The sequence below is a fragment of the Acomys russatus genome, chromosome 9 (assembly GCF_903995435.1).
Source record: "Acomys russatus chromosome 9, mAcoRus1.1, whole genome shotgun sequence".
Classification (NCBI taxonomy): domain Eukaryota; kingdom Metazoa; phylum Chordata; class Mammalia; order Rodentia; family Muridae; genus Acomys; species Acomys russatus.
Window position 1 is genome coordinate 37145889 of NC_067145.1, and position 22111 is coordinate 37167999.

The 22111-nt window shown below is 37.5% G+C and overlaps 1 protein-coding gene across 7 annotated transcripts in view; it reads right to left on the reverse strand.

Moving 5' to 3' along the window:
• The window catches only part of Wac (WW domain containing adaptor with coiled-coil), a 53547-nt gene that overhangs the window by 16162 nt on the left and 15274 nt on the right, over positions 1-22111 (reverse strand). For all 7 annotated transcript variants that reach the window (XM_051151155.1, XM_051151154.1, XM_051151151.1 and 4 more), the window contains exons 4-6: positions 8440-8546; positions 4170-4285; positions 3544-3656 (exon numbers count right to left, since the gene is read on the reverse strand). In XM_051151155.1, coding sequence (XP_051007112.1) covers positions 3544-3656; positions 4170-4285; positions 8440-8546 — 336 coding nt within the window. The remainder of the gene's footprint in view (positions 1-3543; positions 3657-4169; positions 4286-8439; positions 8547-22111) is intronic.

Consider the following 22111-nt stretch of genomic DNA (forward strand, 5'->3'; position numbering starts at 1 on the left):
CCTAACCTTACCATTTCATTACTTACAACTTTTATTTTCTTAACCTAGAAAATTCAAAGCACATAATGGTCAAAGTATTCAGATTCTAGAACTAGGGAAGATGGAGCTGTATGTGCACTTCTGCTCCACGGGCATTTCTCAATGCCATGGTTGGAGGTGTGTGATTAGCTACAGTCTCTCCAGCAAAGGATTTCCTCGTCCAAAATGTCACTAGCGCTATAAGGAATCCAAATTGAGATTTCTCTAAGCTTAGAGGAATCATACTATTCTGTGAAAAACAAAACAAAACAAAACAAAACAAACAAACAAAAAAAAAAACAACAAAAAACAAAAAACCAAGAAATAAACAAAACAAAAAAACAGCTAAAATCAAAAGAAAAATTTTATCCTCGGTTTCAGACTGTGATAACATTTCAACTATCTCTTTATTTGTAAGAATCTTCCCACTTCTTTCATTTTTTGAAGGGAAAACATTCCAGGCATTATTCTACCCAAATGCTAATTAACATCACTGTGAGTTCGAGGCCAGCCTGGTCTACAAAGTGAGTCTAGGACAGCCAAGGCTACACAGAGAGACCCTGTCTCGAAAAAACCAAAAAAAAAAAAAAAAAAAAAAAAATGGAATACTTATCTTGACTACAGCACCTTATATAACTTAGTGGAGAACTTCAACAGGAATAAAATCCAAGATAGCAAAGTTCTTTCTCCATCATTGCTTAAAACTTTAAAAATAAGGGGAAAAAAATATACACACAACCATGACCCCTACCACAGACTGACTTATCATTTGCACAGAGTAAAGGGGCAAGTAAGAATCAGAAGAGTGTGAAATGGCTAAAAACCAGCTAATACTCACTACAGCAGACTACTTAGGAATGGTATGACGCAGAATGTACAGGCTGTTATTTAACAGATGCAGACTCATAAGCAAATACAGAAGCAAATCCCTGAAATACTATTCAATAAGAAATGGGCTAAAACAGTGAATAATCACATTTTTGGTTCTAAATATAGACATGTCTAATTCTATACACATTATGTGTAGTAAATAAAGCGTGTACCTGAAAATGATCTTGGGTCATGAGAAGCTTAACATTCTAACTTTTTTTATACGGATACAACTGTTTGCTTCTTTAGTACAGTAATTAAAGGAGTGCACGGCCAAATCAGACTTTTCTAAGTTTTAAAACTATAAACAGGCCTTACTAAATCATCAACAATTTAGATTTTGAAAACATGCCATTTAAAAAAACACACAAAATCTTCCCCTCCCTTTAAAATAAATCTCTTAGCATTTACCTTTATAAATTTTAACCCTAGAAGAATGGCTTTAAAAGATTAGTACAAAAAAAAAAAAAAAAAAACCTTTAAAAATTGAAGAACAAATAATATATACAGCCACGAATCTATTGACTCATTAATTGCACATCAGGAATTCAGTTAAGGAGCAGATACAAATTATACAGTGGAAGTTGATGAAAACAACCCAATATTCTTAAGAGAACAGGAGACACAGGCCTCTCTTTGGGAACTACTAGTCTAAGCCTACTCCACCTGGTCCAATTCAGTGCCGTCTAATTCTAGGATCCAGTTCACAGGCACAATGGTTTTCCTTCTTGTTTATTTTAGATGTTCTTTTCATGCCCACGTGTCACTCATCCATGCTCCCTGCCAACTAACTGAACAGGTGACAATAATTAAAATATGCTATTTAATGTAACTATATGCTTCAATATTAAAACCCTGGCTCCTTTTTGTTTGGTCAAAGTCAGTTATCTGAGACAAAGGGCAAGATAGGGATTACACTCATACTTTTTGTCTTAAATACCATGTTCTGTAATTCTCTAACTTAATACATTAAATCAGTCACTAAGACTTTAGTATAATTTTACTCATATTTTGTTTTTTGTTTCAAGACTTATTATTTATACAGTGTTCTGTCTACATGTGTGCATGCACGCCAGGAGAGGGAACCAAGTCTCACTATAGATGGTTATGAGCCACCACGTGATTGCTGGGAATTGAACTCAGGTACTCTGGAAAAATAGACCTCTGAACCCTCTCTCCAGTCCTTACTCATATTTAAAGACGTAATGTAGCTATTCTCTAACTGCACTGTAAATAAGTTTTCCCATTAAAGAATCAATACTCCTTATTGAGAATCATTTATACACATCAGTAGATATACCTCAATAAAGCATTAATTATGGTATGACCACAATTTATCTTACAGACCAAGGGCACCAAGGGTTGAAGAATAGTTTCTGAAAGATTTTAGCTGGGCGTGACGGTGCACACCTTTAATCCCAGCACTTGGAAGGCAGAGGCAGGCGATTTCTGTGAGTTCAAGACCAGCCTGGCCTATACAGCGAGTCTAGGTCAGGCAGGGATATTAACACAAGAGAAACGATGTCTCGAAAAAAAAACAAAAGCTGAAAGATTTTAATGTTTCTGCAAAGCCTCAGTACACAGCTTGTGCAGATCTCTACACACAGCAAGTACAGATAATGGTGTTAGATCACAATACCTTTGTAATATGCTGGCGACACACTCACCACATGTAAGCAGGGAGGGAGACAGAGACAGACACACACACACACACACACACACACACACACACACACACACACACGGGAGCCTAGTGTACATTATGTGAGCTCAGTACACAGGCGAAGGTCTATCATGTAATTTATACTAGTGTTACTATCCTGATGTAATTTTTTTTTCCCCTTCAGCTTTCAAGACAGGGTCTCTCTGTGTAGCCTTGACTGTCCTGGACTCACTTTGTAGACCAGGCTGGCCTCAAACTCACAGTGATCCATCTGCCCTCTGCTGGGATTAAAGGCCTGCACCATGATACTGGTCTCTGATGTGATTTTTCTAAATATGCTTTCATGTCATTGTAACGTCAAACAAAATCCAATTTTGGAGACCATCTATTTACTGATTGCTTCTCATCAGTAACAAAAATGACAGTAGTGCACTGGTATCAATGTGCATAGCTAGGACTCAATTATTTGTTAATTAATAAACTTATAAGCTAATCCACTTTTTATAAATTGAAATCTTGGGGCTGGAGAGATGGCTCAGTGATTAAGAGCACTGACTGCTCCTCCAGAGGTCCTGAGTTCAATTCCCAGCAACCACACGGTGGTTCACAACCATCTGTAATGTGATCTGGTGCCCTCTTCTGGCCTGCAGTTGTGCTGGCAGGTAGAGTACTGTACACATAATAAATGAATGAATAAATAAACAAATAAATAAATACATCTTTAAAAAAATAATAATAATTGAAATTTCCACTTTACCAATTCTGTACAGCAGACAATGTGACTAATGAGAGCCATACATACCACTATTCCACCCTGCACCTACGTACCTGTCCAGGAAAGAAACTGAGAGCTGAGGTGCTATTCAGCATAATAGAAATCATAATATTTTCATATTAATTTACACATGTAGATGGGAACTTATGGATTGGTAAATTAAAAGAAAAGATAGTAACAAATCAAACGTACTGTTTCAAAGATAACAAACACTTACTTCCACTGGTGAATCCACTAGTGGCTGCTGCTTGCATCACCTCTCTTCTGTAATCCCTGTCTTTTGGGAAACTATTAACTGCCAACTTATTTGCTTCTTTTTGTCGCTGTTCTCTAGAAGTAAAAGAGTAAAACAAACATCACTTTATGAGTAAGTCTCTGTAATAACTTTTCTTGCCAAATGTTCCACAAGACAGTATATGAAATGAAAGAAAGGAACATAGCTCGTGACTGACACTGATCTGGAAGGTGGGATTCAGCAGGCAGACAGCTAAGGATTGCCAGCTGTTTAACACAACAGTAAGTCTATAAATGGTAAAAGAAAGTTGTCATTATAACGACTACTATTTAAAAATAGAATAAAGACCTCTATTACAATGTCACATGATAGATTATTAAATATTTTATCAAATATATTTAGTATTTTCACAGGCCTCTACAGATGGCTGCCCTCATGTCCAAGAATTGCTCTTACATGAAAACAGATCTAAGACACCAAGACTAAAACTGAAAAAGAAATAAAGGAGTCTGTTTATTGTACAGAATCTAAAGATGGTGCTCCATGCCACAGCACGCTGACCTGGAGCGGAATTAACTAGGGAACATTGCTAAGTTAAAAGCAAGTACCTTTCAAGCCACTCTTTTGGTTTTTCCCACTGTGAAACTTCTGTGCGACAATTGTAGTAGTACTTTTTTCCAGATGAGCTAATGTGCTCAGACCAGTCATCTGCAGAATCATAAGGCTTAAAAATACATTTTAAAAATTACAAAATGCCATTTAATTATTTGACATGTAATGTTAAAATTTCCAATACTTTTCATACCAACTATACATGAAACTCTGGGTCTATTTAATCTTTTATGCATAAGAGTATCTGTGAAAGATTATAATGACTTTATTGGTTATATAAAGAACATGAAATTATAAACATCTTGAATTTAGAAAGAATGGAGAAAGCAAGGTAGCAATACAGTTAGTTCTGCAACTAACACTACTCTTTCAAACTTCTCAGTTGATCCCATGCAGATACTTGATAGGGCAAGTAAAATTATGATGAAATAAGAAAAATATGACTGGAAAAAAAAAAAAAAAGAAAGAAAAATATGACTGAACTACGTCTAGGAATTTTAAAAGGTAAGGTAAGCTGGGCGCAATGGCAGCATGCATGGAATCCCAGAACTCTCCGAGTTCAAGACCAGCCAGGGCAGCCCAGGCTACATAAAGAAACCCTGTCTTTAAAGAAACAAACAACAACAAAAGGCAGGTTAAAAGTAAGTACTTGTTTCACCAACCCTAAGGTTGGTATCTGGAAATGTTCAAGAAATTTTGTTTTAGCTCTTCTCTTTTAGAAACAACATTCTGTACCACAAAATACAGGCTAAGCACTTCTTTCATCAGAAGGCTTGCTGGGGAAGGTGCGGGGAAGTGGGGTATGCTAAACAAACAAACCCACCCAACCAGTCAGTGTTAAGCAAATGTCTGTTTACACTTGGGCAACCTCCAAAAATACTGACCAGCACAGCACAACACGTAGTCCCCACTGGATCCCACCACCCAACAGCCAGAACCCTAAAGCACACTGCTCTACAATACTATTAAACCTCAGCTTGTACAAGTGCAACGTCTCATGCTATAAAGCAAGACACTTTCCCAATGGCAAACTAGTAATCAAGTAATGGAGTAATTTAAAGATACCAATGTGCAATGGCAGGAGCCAACTTTTCTGCCTTTACAAAAAGACAACCTAAAATTAAAACTGACAACTCAAGTCCGACGTACACATCATACTTTCTATATTAAGCCTAACATGTAGCCATAGACTAAATCAGTTTTCAGGTATTATCACAAACCCGAACTTTTTTTCACACGACTCAAATACTTCCTAACATTACTAAAATGAGTTTAGCAGGGCGCGGGAGGGAGAGAGACAGAGCAGAGACAATGGGAGACATATATGAAATTCTATGGAATTTCAACATAGGTTATTCTTTATTAATGTTACACATATTAATATAGGATGGGTTTGATTGGCATTTTAAATAAATTGGGCTTTAAAAATATTTTTATCTTCAATATAATACACAAGTTTACATAACCTTGTCTAAGAAAAGTACACGAGAAAGCATGACTTTAAAAAGGGACCTCTAAGAGGCAGGCAGAACTATTAGGCTGAGTGCGGTTTGATCTACACAGAAGTTCCAGGTCAGGCAAGGTTACAAAGTGAGACCACTTCAAAGTGCCCCACAAAATGACTTCTACAAAGACAACTATCTACTCTCCTTAAATTCAAATTTAATTTCTTAAATGAATGTGGCTATTTTCCTCAAAAACATTCCCACCCAAGACAAGGTTTCTTTCTGTGTAGCCTTGGTTGGCTTGACTCTCTTTGTAGACCAGGCTGGCCTTTACTCAGAGATCCGCCTGCCTCTGCTGGGATTAAAAAGGCAAGCACCACCATGCCCAGCCATCTCCATTTTCTTAAGCTGTTCACACAACCTACGTTCCCAAACTACAGAAATGTGATAATACTAATATAACTCAAGAGTTACTAATACCCCATTAAATAACAAACATGGCCATCCCTTTAACAAAGAGTTTCATGAAGCCCCAATAATTCTTAAATCTTATTTTTTACATATTAAGGAGAATGTCTCCAGGCAAAATTGACTGCAGAGCCAGGTAAGGCACCACACATTTCCAAACTCAGGAGGAGGCAAAGGCAGGTAGAAGTCTGAGCTCTAGTCCACCCTGGTCCACACAGTAAGTTGTAGGCTAGGGAGGAAAGGTTGCAAAGATCCAAGATGCTCAAATATCCAAAATAACATGCTTAGCTGATAACAAGAGAGCTGTTACATGAATACAAAGCCAAGGTTGAGCTTATAGCACTTCTCAGCCACATAGATCAGCATAGGATACTCAGAGGGGTAAGGGGTGGGGAGATTCATCATAGTGCTCTGCTTTTGTTATTACACTTATGTGCGCGCACACACACAAACTTGTGCATGATGAGCAGAGACAGGAATGCCATGGTGAGCATGTAGAGGTCAAGACACTGTACTGTGGAGTCAGTTCTTTATACCTTTTCTTCTTTCCTCTGTAGGGATTGAACTCAGGTCTTTACTTGTACAAGTGCATTTATTTACTGAGCTGTGTTGCTAACTCTCTATCATAGTGTTGTTTCTAAGTAGACTAATTTTTTTCCCTACTTTTTTGGTTGTGAGCCTGGCCTCTAACGACTGAGCCATCTTTCCAGCCCCCACCCCCTCTTTTTTTTTTTTTTTTTAAAGGAGCAAAGTCAAAGCTCGTTTAAAGTCTAAATACATATGTATTCAATACTTGGTTTTAAAATAACTAGCATAATTTCTTTCCTAACTTGACCCAACACATTATCTATTCTACGTTTTATAATTTTATGATACTCAACTAAGTATTACCCTTGCTGTCCCAGTTTTATATAGAAATGTGTAATCCAAACCTACTTGACAAAGGAAAAACAATACAATTCTAAGACTGGTCTTCCAGAGCCAACTAAATAAAGCATAGGAACCACCCAGTTAAAATTTTATTGAAATATATTTAAAGTTCTCAAAGAATATTTTAAGATTCATGTTCCATGTGTTTTGTCTGTAAGTAAATATGTATAGTATGTGCAAAGCAAGTCCCGCAGAGCCAAAAGGCAGCATCGGATTCCCTGGAACTGAAATTCAGGTGCTTGTGAGCAATGTGGCGCTGCTGGGAACTGCTGCTAACATCTGGGCCATCCTTACAGCTAGCTCTCCAAATGCTTTACTTTTTATACGGTTTCCTATATTTTTACCAGTCTACTTGCAATACATTTTAAATTTTCAAATCTAGAGTTGCTTTACATTACATTCTTCCTTGGTTCTCCACTGCTTTTATATGAAATTCACTTTCTTTGGTAACACAGATACTATTTTATTATTTATATCTGGCTTTTAACCTGTGGAAATGCCTTTCTTTCCCCCACACTACTTAAAACCTAGTTATGCTTAAAAGAAAAAAGGACAAGCTCTAACTAATTACCCCAGTTTTGTCTCCTGCTTCAGTCTCCCAAGTTCTGGGGCTACTGACATGTGCCATCATGTCCATCAATTCCACACATATATGCCTTTTAAAGTGCTGACTCACCACCAACACCACTGCCCCGCCAAGACAGGGCTTCTCTACGTAGCCTTAGCTATCCTGGACTCACATTGTAGACCAGGCTAGGCGCAAATTCACAGAGATCCATCCGCCTCTGCCACTCCAAGTGCTGGGACCACCGGGGCCGCTGACTTAACCTCTTAAGAGCAGTACCTGTCTAACTTACACTCAACTTGTGAGAGAGAGAAGAGGCCATCTTAACAACCCCCCCCAAACAGCTCTAACAACATTCTAAATTGCTAACATTTCTGCCACTACCACATACCAACAAGTTCCATTAAAATGTGCTACACTGTCTTAGCTGTGTGATGATTTAGCATGTATCTGACAAAAGTATTTTTCTACTAAATGAGCATGTAAGAAATTTCATTTGAAACCACAACACTAAAAAGTATCCAGTTATTTCATTAAGCTTGTGTAAGTATTTAAAATTATGGTACTTTTTTTTTTTTTCATGCCTTTCAGGACCAGGATATTGTCCTCACTGTCTCAAAGTACAAAGTACAGAGCAGAAAAGAAAAGTGAGCAATTTATGTATTAATAAAAGAAACCCTAACTTTAAAAAGTTGTCTATATTATCTGCACTTCATATATAACAAAGGAAAATAAATGCATTAAATTCAAGTCCAATAGAAACATTTCAAAAATTAAAAGACAACATTTAAGAACATTTGCAGTGTGTCTATTTCTTTCGACAGCCTTTTATGAATTGAACATCGTTTTAATACTTACTGCATCTGAAGTTTTGCTTGGATTATTGCTTGGATTAGAAGAATGTGAATTTGAACTATGAAGAGCACTGTGGTTGTGCGAATTTTCTTGTGGAGAATAACTGGTCCCTTAAATAGAAAGAACAAAAAAATAACAATTGTATTTCATCTATTTTTTTTTTAAGCCATACCAATGTAAATATTTGAGCCTCGTATCCTATAAATGTAACAAAAATATGTAGCCCGTTTTGTCCAGTCTGACCATGAACTTGTAGGGCCTCAACACAAGACTGCTGAATTATGTGTGTACACTGTAACAGCAAGCTCAGCTCATGCCTTTCATACTACAGAAAATGGCTGATCCTTCTATAGACAGACATGGCTTAAAAACAAACACTGCAACTAGGTGTGGTAGCACAGGGCCTCCCAGCACTGAGGGAGGCAGAGGCAGGCAGATCACTGTGAATTAATTCAAGGCCAGCCTGGTCTACAAAGTGAATCCAGGACGGCCAGGGCTAGAGAGAAACCTTGTCTCAAAAAATGAACTAATGAATGAACAAACCAATGAACAGAAGGCTGCACAACTGAGCGTGATGATGCATGTCTTTAATCCCAAAACTCTGTAAGCAGAAGCAGTATGGTCTCTGTGAAGCCTTTCATATGTACACAGGTGAGTTCCAAGACAGCCATGACAAAAACAAAAGGAGCCACATTGTCAAACTGTCTTTAAAAAAAAAAAAAAAAAAAAAGAATGTGAAAATTTACTTGATAAATTATAAGAGAACAAACACTGTGAGGACTTGCTGTTTTCAGATTCTGATTCCCCGCCCGATTCCCCGCCCGCACGCACGCCCCCACCTGCTTTTTTTTTTTTTTTTTTTTTGATCTTTTGAGACAAAGTAGAAACCCTGTAGCCTTGGAGAACTTGCTTTGTAGACCAGGCCTCAAACTCAGAGATCCACCTGCCTCTGTCTCCTAAGTGCTAGGATTAAAGGTGTGCAGATTCAGATTTTTAAAAAATAATCTCAAAACTTGCTTTTTAAATAATCTTCGTATTTGTAAGCTAAAATAACTCCAAGTTTTAAGAGTTTACTACAATCCAAAAAAAGAATCTATTCTCTGTTGGTAAAGACAACATCAAATGTTTCCTCTTTGCAGGGCCAACTTTACCTAGAAGAACTCACATTTCTTAAATGTAACCTGAGTTTCAGGCCAGCTTCATTCACAGTGCCCACATATGAGAGAACCTGCAGTCCAGAAAAACTTCCTAACTGTTCTCTACTAAGAACTGCTCACCATAGCTAAGCTGCATATATAAAATATAGCTTGTGTTGGTTGACCAGTTTCCCACTAACAGTCTAAATTTTTATTATGTGCTAGGCAAAGGGTATTGGTAAGACTACTCCAATCTAGTTTAAAATTTAACTTAAATCCAATCTGAGCTTGAAAGAGACAGTATTCCATAGCTACTATCAAAATCTGATGCTGGAAGAATGAAGGATATTTTAACCCTGGATTCCTCCATACTGCACACCATGGATCTTTCTACTTTATGAAATCAACATTATGGTAAGGACTACAAACTAGATCCTAAGGCTTCAAAACACATCAATTACAATGAGATGATGTTAAGGGCCCTACAATAGTGGTTCTCACCCTTCCTGATACTGAGGACCCTTCAATACAGTTAAGTTCTTCACGTTGTGGTAACCCAATCATAAAAGTATTTTCACTGTTACTTCACAACTATTTTTGCTATTGTTCTGAACCTTAGTGTAAATATCTGGGTTTTCCAATGCATTAGGCCACCCTGAGAAATGATTGTTTGACCCTGAAAGAAGTCCTAACCCACAGGTTGAGAACTTATGCAAGACTATTACAATTATCACTACCAATTTTTACAAAGTTTTAAGAGACTCTTAGATATACGCTAACATTTCTATTTGCAGATAAATCTTGTAACAATCAGAGCATGCCATAACAATGTCTTTATGTACTATTCCTAAGTTGCTGTTCCCATGGATTTTCATACAATACTGAAAAAAAAAAAATAGCAGAAAAGGCACTGCTACTGTCTAAAATGAACACCAGAATAATCTACTAATCAAGATGAATTAGATGCTCTAGTCTTGACATTTACTTGTCAGTTTTCTTAAATAAAAAGCTATGTTTAACTCTACAGAAGGATCAAACAAGAGGTGTGCTAAAGACACTAGAGTTTACTCTATAAACATGGTATTTTGTGCATGGTGTCTTACAAAGTTAAAACCCAAGAATCTACTTGTTCTAGTGATTATTATCGAAAACTAAAAATTGGCAAACATTTCACTAATTGATAAGCTTCCTCCCTTAAAAATATTAAGTACTTCATCACAGGAGATTCTCTTAGGTTTAGGTCTAGTAATACTGATCTTCAGATAGCATGGCAAAACAATCAAACACCATAAGCAACAACACACCCTAGACTAGGGATAAACTTAACAAAGGTAACTAATAAAAGCCATAACTTAGCAAAGCGTTTGGAGGGAGAATTTTATGTGATTTTTTTTCCTTCTGCATATTGTTCTTTCTAAAGGTAAGTGATACAACAGGCATAAGAGCAAATTCCCCAGGATTGGGGTAATGGTAGCTGTGATGGTTTAACTTGTGACCTGTCTGAAAACAGTGCTAAACACAATTCTTTTATAAAATCTAACCTCATATTTATTTCTGTATCCAACTTCATGTAATTAACTTACATATTTTCATAATGAGAGAGGAAAAAAAATTTTTCTTATTGAAACAAATAATCAGTGTTTGGGGTACTAACATGACCAAAAAAAGCAAAACCCAAACACAAAAGTTCAACTCAGTCACAGTCATCTTTGACGGGAAAAATGAAAGGTAATATGTGTGCAGAGATAATTTCAATGTTTCAACCAATTCGGCAAATAGAAACAAAGCTATTTATATGGTTTAGTGCCCCCTCTATGGCTCTTGGCATATTACTAATAAAACGTCACTTCAGCTTTAAAGAAATATCTCCCCACCCACCTCTGACAGAGCTTTAGTAAGGTAGCACTGGGTTTTGAGTGCATCATACTTAAGCAAATCTTTAAAAGAAATCAAAAATTTAAAACAATAAAACACCTTAGAGACTTCCACATTATATACAGGGTAATACTGTGGCGGGGACACAACATGTATGTTTGTGATTTGAATAAATTAAAAGATAAGCGAAGTTCTATCCTCTTAATATTCATCCCAAGACATATAACATAGAGATGTAAGAATCTATACTCTTGGCTGTTGAGCAGTGGATTGATAGCTTTTGCTTTCTGCTATTTAAGTGTTATTTAGATACTGAGCCTCTCTGCCTTGAAAAAGTTTCAGTGCATGATGCAAGCTAAGGTAATTTTGGGCTATACTGAAATTTATGAAATAGCAGCTAACGAGTAGTGAGATGTCAAACTGACACAGAACCAGAAGATGTCTTTTAAACAAAGAGAATAAGGATTAGAAAATAAATTAACTTTACATCTTCATTAGATGTCCCTTAAGTGAGTACAACAAATAGATTAGAAGATAAATTAACAAGGAGGATGCTTGATAGTCCGTGATCACCTTTGGGTTATTGATATTTTCAATGGTAGCCACCAGTTAGTAAACACTTGAAACAAAGGTCATGAATTGAACTTTATCATATATATAACATTTACACTAGAATCAAACAATCAAAAGGTACTCCTATCAATCATTCAGATATACTTAACTAAATAATATATGATAAAACTACTTTACTTGCATAGCGCTTGAACTGTAGTAGAGATTATAGATTACAGAGATGAGTTTAGGCCATTTTTATAGAAGGAGGAGGGGAGTAGCAGAGAATGCTAACAAGCTAAATATACTGGCTTAGTAAATAGGAGCAGCAACCACTCTACAGTTACCAACTGGTTTCTTTCACCAGTGCTTTCTTTTATGCCAAGTGACAGACAGTACATAAAAAGCACATATTAATTTACCTCAAATTATGGTCACTGTACATTTTTGTTCTATATTATTATACAGCACACCTGTCTCACTCTGCACATCTCCATGTGCAAGAACAAACACACACCTTAAATTCTAAAGCTGTGTTAATAAATCCACCCCAAAGCCCTGCCTTTAATTCTAGACTATAGCTACCAATCTACCTCGACAGTAACTACATTTGGTTTCTGAGCCAAATGAAGACAAATGAAACAAAACAAAAATCAATTTCTGATTCTTCCAAAACTTTGACTGTAGCACACAAGCTAAGGTTGTTTAAAATCCAAGAGTCATTCTTCTTTACACCTGTTTTGGTGATTCTTTCAAAAACACTGTATTGTTTCTAAAATATTCAACGTCTATCCAACCATCAACCACAAGCCAGTTAATCAATTTGGTGTACTGAAAGTCTTAGCGTAAACCTACTTCTCCCTTACAGGGAAGGGAAGGGAAGAGAAAGGACAGGGAGCAAAGGTTTAAAAAAAAAAAAAAAAAAAAAAAAAAAAAAAGGCCAAAAGAATATTTCTGAATTCTGGGCCATTTTGAAGCTATTATTTAAGTTTTTAAAAAATTACCTTTCATACAACTAATGGTGACATTGTAGGTTACTAATTTATCTATTATTCAGTTATAAAATATAGTTCCTGTCAGAAAAATAGCAACAGTTCTATATAAGAGTCAGAACAGGGGGGAAAAAAAAGTCAGAACAGGTGGTAGGATACAAGGAATGGGATAACAATTAAGATGTAATATGGATAAATTAATAAAATATATTTTTAAATATTTATTTATTATTATGCATGCAGTGCTGAAAAGGATATCAGATCACATTATAGATGGTTTTGAGCCACCATGTAGTTGCTGGGAATTGAACTCAGGACCTCTGGAAGAGCAGACAGTGCTCTTAACCTCTGAGCCATCTCTCCAGACCCAAAATATATTAAAAAAAAAAAAAAAAAAGAGTCAGAACACGGTGGTAAGCAAAAGGGAATCCAAAAAGTGAAATAGCGCACACTGCTCTAGGACTGCAGCCCCAGGATAACACTGGAGTAAACTAAGAACATCAGGCTCTACTATCATCTGCACTACTTGCTTGGCCCTTGAGAGAACTAAAAAGATGTGGCAGGTGACCTGGAGCAAGAGACCTGGCTGTGGAAAAGAATGGGAGAGAAGCAGTGGATCTATATTGGGCTGGAGGGACACTATCTGCCACCCTGACTAGAAGGACTTGGGCTTGATTAATGACTATAGTCATTCTTGAGTTCTGGGAGACAGGAGTGTAGCCAAAAGACTGGGAAAGGGGGAATGATACAGATAATGCACTGAAATAAAAGCCCTACCCAGAGTAGTCAAGAGTGAGTATCATCTACATAACTGTTTTTTATGTGATCATAATTGTGTACATAAAGCCATTTTCATCCAAAGATCTACCTGTGTTTATTAGACAAAGACTTTTCCAACTTGAATATTCTTTATTAACTCCACATTTCACAAAAAATTAAATCTTCTAAAATTTGAGTGTATCCATAAAACATACCAAACAAGCATTTTAAGAAAAAGAAAGCTCCAGTTATCACACTTTCTATTTTAAAACTATGTAACAAAGCTACAATAATCCAATCCTAAGACATGTACAAAACACACACACACACACACACACACACACAAATCATGGACAATACTACTGAGAATACATGAAAAGGAACAAACAATAAACAACAGGAAATCTAAATATACACAAGCAGAGGGAGGGAAATTGAGGCATTACAACATATGCAAACAAGGTTAAACATGTAAGCGAAAACTGTAAACCTATTTGAATCTTCTAAAACAATGTATATGGATGATTCTCACTGACATTAGTCTTGGTTTTTGAGTATGAATTGAAAACACAAACAACAAAATGAAAAATAAGTGGGATCACAGCACCAAAAGCCCCTGTGCAGTGGCAGCAGCAGCAAATGTTGCCCTGCAGAAATGGGAAAAATGGTTCTAAGAAGTCAAATACTTCATAAGGTCCAAATAGCTAAAACATATGATGGGCAGAAGGAGGTGGATCTTCATGAGTCCGAGGCCAGCCTGGACCACAGAGCTAGTTCCAGGACAGCCAGATCTGTTACAGAGAAACACTGCCTCGAAAAACAAAAACAAAAAACAAATAGAACATATGATGGATGTATCATATAGTCAATCTAGTAATGCATACCAAAGAACAAACACTGAGTATTCTCTCCTGTGTGTGGACTCCAGTCTACTAACTTTAGGTCAACACTTAACCTGACTAACTGCAGAAACCAGGAAAATGAGACAGCACTGGGCTGGCAGTCGGGTAGAAGGAGCTCTAGAGAAGGGGATGATAGGACACAGGCTCTATAAAGCAGAAAATAGGAAAACCAGGTTGCAAGGGGGCAGAGAAGATGGGGGTAGGGTGAAACAACTTTAACTGCAAATATGGAAAGCAGGGAAATTCAAAAGGAAAAGGATGAGGGTAGAAAATTAATACTAAAGATGTTCGAAAAGACATAGGAAAACATCCTAAAAATATACATATGTTAGCGTACATACACACACTTGTGTACACCCCACTTGTGGTGATAATGCCAGAAAAGCCATAGAAAAGAAACAAAAACATAGTGCCAGGTATGGGGAATCTCCCTTCAAGTTGTTGGCCAGGGGGTTTGAGACTAGCAAAACTATTTACAGGTTTTTGCCCTCGCCTCTCAGAACTTTGCTGAAGACACCACACACTTTTGACACAGCACTTGAGAAATAAAGCTAGGACTAACCAGAAGCCTCCTGTTTTGAGGACTTGCTCTCACAGGATCCAACCAAAGGTGCTCCATGCTGCCAAGGAAGAAAAGTAAATAGTGCTACCAGCCGTGATGCCTATAAACCACAACAATAACCTGGAAAATTAAGATGTCCCCCAAACTGCAATATTAGCAAGTATATCTTGGGGTAACCAACAACTGTCTGGCTTCAAGGACCTCTCCATAGAAAAGGATTCATGCCTGTAAATCCAGGCCACTCACTTTATAGACTTCCAGAAATCTTAATACGGGTTCGGTTTCCAAACTATATTCTAAATATTTATTCATATGCCCAGAGGTAAGTATAGATCTCTCACCCCTCCTCAACCATGAAAATACTGCAGAAGAGGTAGCAGAAACGACTTTAATAGCTAGAGTTCCAGGGTTCCACTACAGCAATGTGTCCTCTATACATGACAGGAAAGGTGTACTCAGGAAACCTCAACATAGACTCCTAAACAAGAGCTGCAAAAAACACCAAATAACATGCCAATATGGATGGGAGAAATCTCACAAGGACTCACTCCTATTTGAAGAGCTCGAAGCAATTAATGGCTGCTGACAAGTCTTCTCCAGGGATGAGCCCCCTAATAGGCTATCTAATCACAAATGAGCAGCCCTAAACAAATCACACACAAACACTAAACGGATAGAGTACGTGTGTGTGTGTGTGTGTGTGTGTGTGCGCGCGCACGCATGTATAAAAACAAAGAGGTCATGAATTTGAAAGAGAGTGCGCGCGCACGCATGTATAAAAACAAAGAGGTCATGAATTTGAAAGAGAGTCCAGGACATGAAGTGTTAGAAGGGAAGAAAAGGTGAAAATGAACTGTACTCATGCATAAAAGCCTCAAAAAAATAAAATTAAAAATTAAAAAAATAAAAATTAAAAAAAACAAGAACAGGAGAGAACGAAATACCCAGGAGGTTCTGCATATCTACAATATATAAGAAATATCCACTTACATATGTACAACAACCAAAGAAAGCCAGTCAGAGTATCTATACCTCATGTTCACCAAAGCATTACTTCTAAGAGCCAAAATGCACTGTCCTAAGTTGTCACTGAAGAAAATACGGTGCACATATACAAAGGAATATTATTCACCTAACCTCACCAAGGGAAATCTTGCCATTTGTACAAACACAGATGAACTTGGAAGACATTTTGCTATTTAAAATATGACAGAAAAACAAACACTGTATGATATACCACTTCTCTGTGTGGAAACTTCAGTTGAACTCATAGAAAAGAAAAAAAAAATGGGGATGGGGCCAGGTTGAAAAGAGATTGGCCAAAAGACATAGTCTTTAATTTTGAACATAGTGATAAGTTGTAAAAGTCTAATACAAGAGCATAGTAATGTCAACTATACAACTGTCATTTATCAAATCATCACACGGAATACTTTCAAAATATTCCATCTTAGCCAATTAAATATTTAAAATTTAAAAACTTACAACTTTTATTATAAATCTCTAATCTTTTGAGAAAAGGGTAGAATCATTACAAATGTAGGACATTTCCCACCCCCAGTTTTAAAAGCAAAAAAACTATTATTAATATTACTGTCTTTTCAAGATCATAAACACAGAATTACTATAATCTATATCTAGGCAAGAAAGAGTGCTGATGTAAAATAGTTCACAATAACTCTGACAAATACATGAAAGCTCCCAGTGAAACTCAAGTACTCAAAGGGGTACTTTGTTAAGAGTGGAGTTTGTAACAATCTTACAATACCATACCTTTCTGTCATCTGAAGCAAAGTGTAACTCCAAGGTTCTCTTATGATTCAAGAGACAAAATGTCACTAAGAATTAAATGGCAAATGAGCACTAAAGAACTCCAAATGGGGGGGCTGAGGGGCTGGAGAGATGGCTCAGAGGTTAAAGTCACTGACTGCTCTTCCAAAGGTGGCTCACAACCATCTATAATGTTGTGCCCTCTCTTCTGGCCAGCAGGTGTACATACAGGCAGGGCACTATATACAAAATAAACAAACATACAAAAAACAGTACAATGTTACTGGCCAAAATAAGGGGGGAGGGGGGGTTAACAGGGCTGCGTCTGTGAAGCTGGGTGAACAAAAACATACATTGCAAAACTAACAAAACTAAGGTCACTGTTCCTGTCATGAATACAAAATGGCTAACAAATCAGTCGTGACCATTCTGATACTGCAGTTCAACGGATTATTAATACTCTAATACCACAAACTACATACATACATACATATATTTTTACTTTATTTCTGAAATGACAGGATAGGTCCCAAGTACTTTTTTAAGAAGGATAACTGTAAGGCAGGATTCTGACTTACATACTCCAAGGACTACAAGAAGAGTGTACCTAAAACTCTGAAAGTGAAGAGTGAAACTCCAGAGATAAGAGAATGTAATAGGGGAGGCAAATAAACTAAGTTTTGGAGCCAGCCATAAAGACAGTGAAGAATGTTTTTACACAGGAGTAACACTCTACTGACCACACGTGACTAGAGTTGAATGAAGACACAAAAGAGAAAACAAGTTAGCATTCAGGCCTGAAAATGGAAGGCGCCTTTCATCACCATTCAACAGGAAAACAAGCAGCCAATTTTAGACATCACAGTATATCTAGTACAGTATGTGGAGAGAATGTGACCTTGCCTTAGGCTGGGCCCAAGGAGAAAGCAGTCCTGGGTGGCTTGACCCCACTGAGAACTTGTCTCTACACACTGATAAAGATCTAGATAGACTCATAGAGAGAGGAAGTTTCAACCCAAGACAAAAGACAGGCTCGTTGGGGAATCGGAGAGGGATCAGGCTTTCCTGTATGATGGTGCACACATGCCGCTGGGGGTGGAGACTTGGCCCAGATGATGACAATTAGCAAGTATATGGGGTTATGGATGAGAGGTACCTTGATAGAAATTATTAGAACCAGAGGGTATGAGATTGGCACAGGTATCCCATAACTGCCCAACTATGGGAAGTAGTTTAGAGGATTAATATGTATCTTCCTTGCCCCAGGTTAACCAAGGCTATTTTCAAATATAACAGGTGTCTGTGTCTTGACTGATTGCAAGTTATACTGCCATAATAAGTATAGGCCTAATAATAAACATTATTAGGACATACTGATAAATTAACAACATAAATACATACATACATATATGGACATGCACGAGCGTGCGCACGTGCACACACATACATACACACACCCCAGAACTGACATGTTGAATAATTCTAGGATGGGTTTGGCTGGCTAAAGAAAGCAGCTTGCAAATCACAGCCTAAAATGTACAAAGAAATATGCAACAGGCACCTGAAGAGGTAATAACATTTAATACACCCAAGATTAGATATCTACCAAGAACTAGGGACGCAAGCTAGTAAAATAATAAAGGCTAGTTAACTCCACAAAGTAGCCAACAGGAAGGCAATGAAAGTTGTTTACATACATTAGCAAATGTGCTTTTCATAGAAAGTTGAGTGTTTCAGGCCAGCCTGGTCTACACAGTGATGGCAGCTGCAGTGTAGAGAAGAAACTGTGAGGGAAAGAAAAGGGTATGCCAACTATTTAATTCAAGTCAAGAAATAACGTCAAACATGGAAAAGGTGGCTTATATGTTGCTTTGAACAGGTCAGAGATAATGAATGCTTTTGGAGAAAGAAAAAGACACCAAAAGTCAAGACCTAAATGAGGTAGTGCATGGCTGTATAATCCATGAACTGAGGAGGTCTCGGCAGCTCGGGGATCAGGCCAGCCTCAGCTATACAGCCAGTTTGAGGCCGACTAAGCAAAAGTAGGTGAAGAACAGTAAGATAGTCAAGTTCCATGAACTTTCAGTACTCTCAAGTTACAGAAGCCTGAAACCTACATTAATTGATCCTAACTATTTGAAAATTTCATTCCTACAAACCAATAATGAAATATATTCATACCACATTTGCATTCTATTAAACATGGAAAGTTAACACACCTCTTCACTCAAATCTTTTGTTTGTTTGTTTTTTAAGACAGGATTTCTCTGTGTAGCCTTAGTTGTCCTGAACTCACTTTGTAGACCTCGAACTCACAGAAATCCACTTGCCCCAGCCTCCTGCATATTGGGATTAAGGGTGTGCGTGACAGAAACAAAAATTAATATTTGATTAACACCTAGAAATTTTTAGGATAAAAGCTACTCATTCTGAAGTTTTGTTGTTAAGTACTTTTTTTTTTTAATGAGCATAGCATGTATTAGGTTTCTTTGCGGTGTTTTTGAGGCACAACTTATTTTTGAAGGTCCACCCATACACACATTCTCACCCCTGTGTCCCTTTCCATCCCCAAGAGACTTCTTCTCTGTTTTCATGTCACAGGCGTTCTTTTATGACCCTCCCAGTCTCATTCTGGGGACCTACTTTTCCCTTTCTCGCTTCTAATTTCATAACCCACCTATGGCCAGTCACTGATACATATATAAAAAGCTAAGATCTGGGGACTGAGGAGGAGATGGCTCAGTCAGTCAAATACTTCTGTACAACCTTAGTACTACTCCAGTCCGAGGGGTGGGGGGGAGAGGGGGGGTGAGGGAGAGGAGATGGGCATGGTGGCCTGAGTTTGTGATCACAGCTAGAAAGAACAAATAAGCACAGGTGTTGACACCCAATAAACTCTACTAGAATTCCAGGGGAAGTGAGAAAAATACAAAACACTCAAATGTATATGTGAAAGAGAACATGTAGCATTTTACTTGCGGGGTCTGGGTTACTTCTCTTAGTATTTCCACATTTATCCATTTTCTTCTACATTCCTTTTTTATAAATGACTGAATAAAATTCCATCATGCATATAAAGCACTTATTTATATTAACCATTCATCAGTTGATGTACATCGAAGCTGATTCCATTCCCACACTACTCTAAACAGAATAGAAACAAACAAGGATGCACAGTCTCTGTGGTAATATAAATGTAACTGTCACCCTTCATCAAAGCTTCTCTTTGCAGGAATGAAGGGCACTACAGAGAACAACAACTGACCACGGGGTAAGAGCCCCAGCTGGTATGATTCTACAATGCCATCTACCAACTGAGGCTCAAGAACAACCCAAAGATGGGGCAGAAGGGACTGGAAGAGCAGAGGATGAGGAAATGTGCTGTCAGAGTGTTTCCTAGAATGAGAGGGAAGCCTTACCCATGTCTCAACAATATGGTTACATAACAAGACCTGAACAATGACAGCACCAACAGACATGGTAAAACCTCATGGGTCCTACCCCTAGACTGAGTTCTCTCTGCTGAGAGGGAAATTTAGGTCTTCCCCAGGATGAACCCCAATGGGTTATCCAATGTCAAGCCCTGAAAACATAGAAACAAGCAACACTAAATGGATCTCGCAGGTTGATGTATATGTATACATAGACACACATATAAACATAATAATTAAAGAAAAAGGACACAAGTTGAGTTGGGGTGAACACGGAGCAATGTATGAAGGATTAGAGGAAAAGGAAGGAGAAATGTGGTAGAACAGAATCCTTTGGATGCCAGGAGTAGAACAGCTGAAGCTAGTTTGGGGGTTTTTTGTTTTTGTTGGGGTTTTTTTTGGGGGGAGGGGTGTGGAATTCTTTGAGACCTCTGTTGTTGAAAATGAATAGTAAATTTAAGACAACTTGAGACAAAGTAGAAGCCACACTGATAGATCTATTAACTAAAGATCTATCAACTCACAGATATCCACCTATCTCTGTCTCTACAGTGTTGGGATTAAAGGAGTGCATACCAAAATAGACTATTTTCAGTCTTTTTTAAATTTGGCGTGTACAGTAAAAATTAAAAATGAGTTCTGTCTACAACACTCGTGAAACTCTACCCAGCACTTGGGAGGAAAAGGTAGGTGGATCGCTGAGAGTTCAAGGCCAGCCTGGTCTACAAAGTGAGTCTAGGACAGCCAAGGCTACACAGAGAAACCCAGTCTCAAAAAGAAAAGAAAAAAGAAAAAAGAAAGAAAGAAGGAAAGAAACTTCAAGCCTTTAACTTAAAAACAAAACAAAAATACCAACGTTGGCTGTTTTGGTGCCTGCCATTCTCCCATTACATACTAAGCCATAAACGAACAACTCTACAAAAATCAGAGAAGCAAGATGTAACCAAGAGAGAGGCTGTGCTTCTGGCTGGGAATTTTAGTTAACATGTGTTTATGGGATGTATAGCAAACCTCTGCAAGGCACAAATTTAAACGAAAGTCTTGTTTTTCCTATTTGATGTTTTAAGAAAGTTATTTTAAAATGAGTTTTGTAATTATACATTTCAATCTGGTTCTCTATTTTTTTATATACAGTAACCAAGAGGTGATGTGTTATGTCAAAATGTTAAAATCTAGCAAAGCTGTAACCTCCTCATTTTAATTAAGATACTCTTCACCTCCAGACATATTGCCGGTAGAATGCAGTCAGTACTCCAAGAATTCTGGCTAAATGAGTCCACTTCTCTGCCTTCAATACTGTGGACAGAGTATCAGACAAGCAATCTCTTACTGAGTTAAGATCCACAGCTGTTCAACATTTTTTCCTTCACTGGTCATTCCTAAGTGTGATGTACTCAGACACATACATTACAGATCCAAGGGCCATCTAATGAGCCATCTAAAGCCCAATAATAGTCATGCTCGTCTTCTTCCACTGGCACCAACATAAACGACACTAAATGAAGAGCTACAGCATCTCGCACATCTAAGATACAGGACTACTATATAAAACTCAACTTTAAACGTATGACGTCAGTCCTGATACACTGCATCTCATAAAGATGTGAAATGTATTTCATTTATCATCACAGAAAGGGCTATCTGAACAGGACACTGGTAGTGCAGATACTAAAACCAAAAGTTCACAAGTGGGACC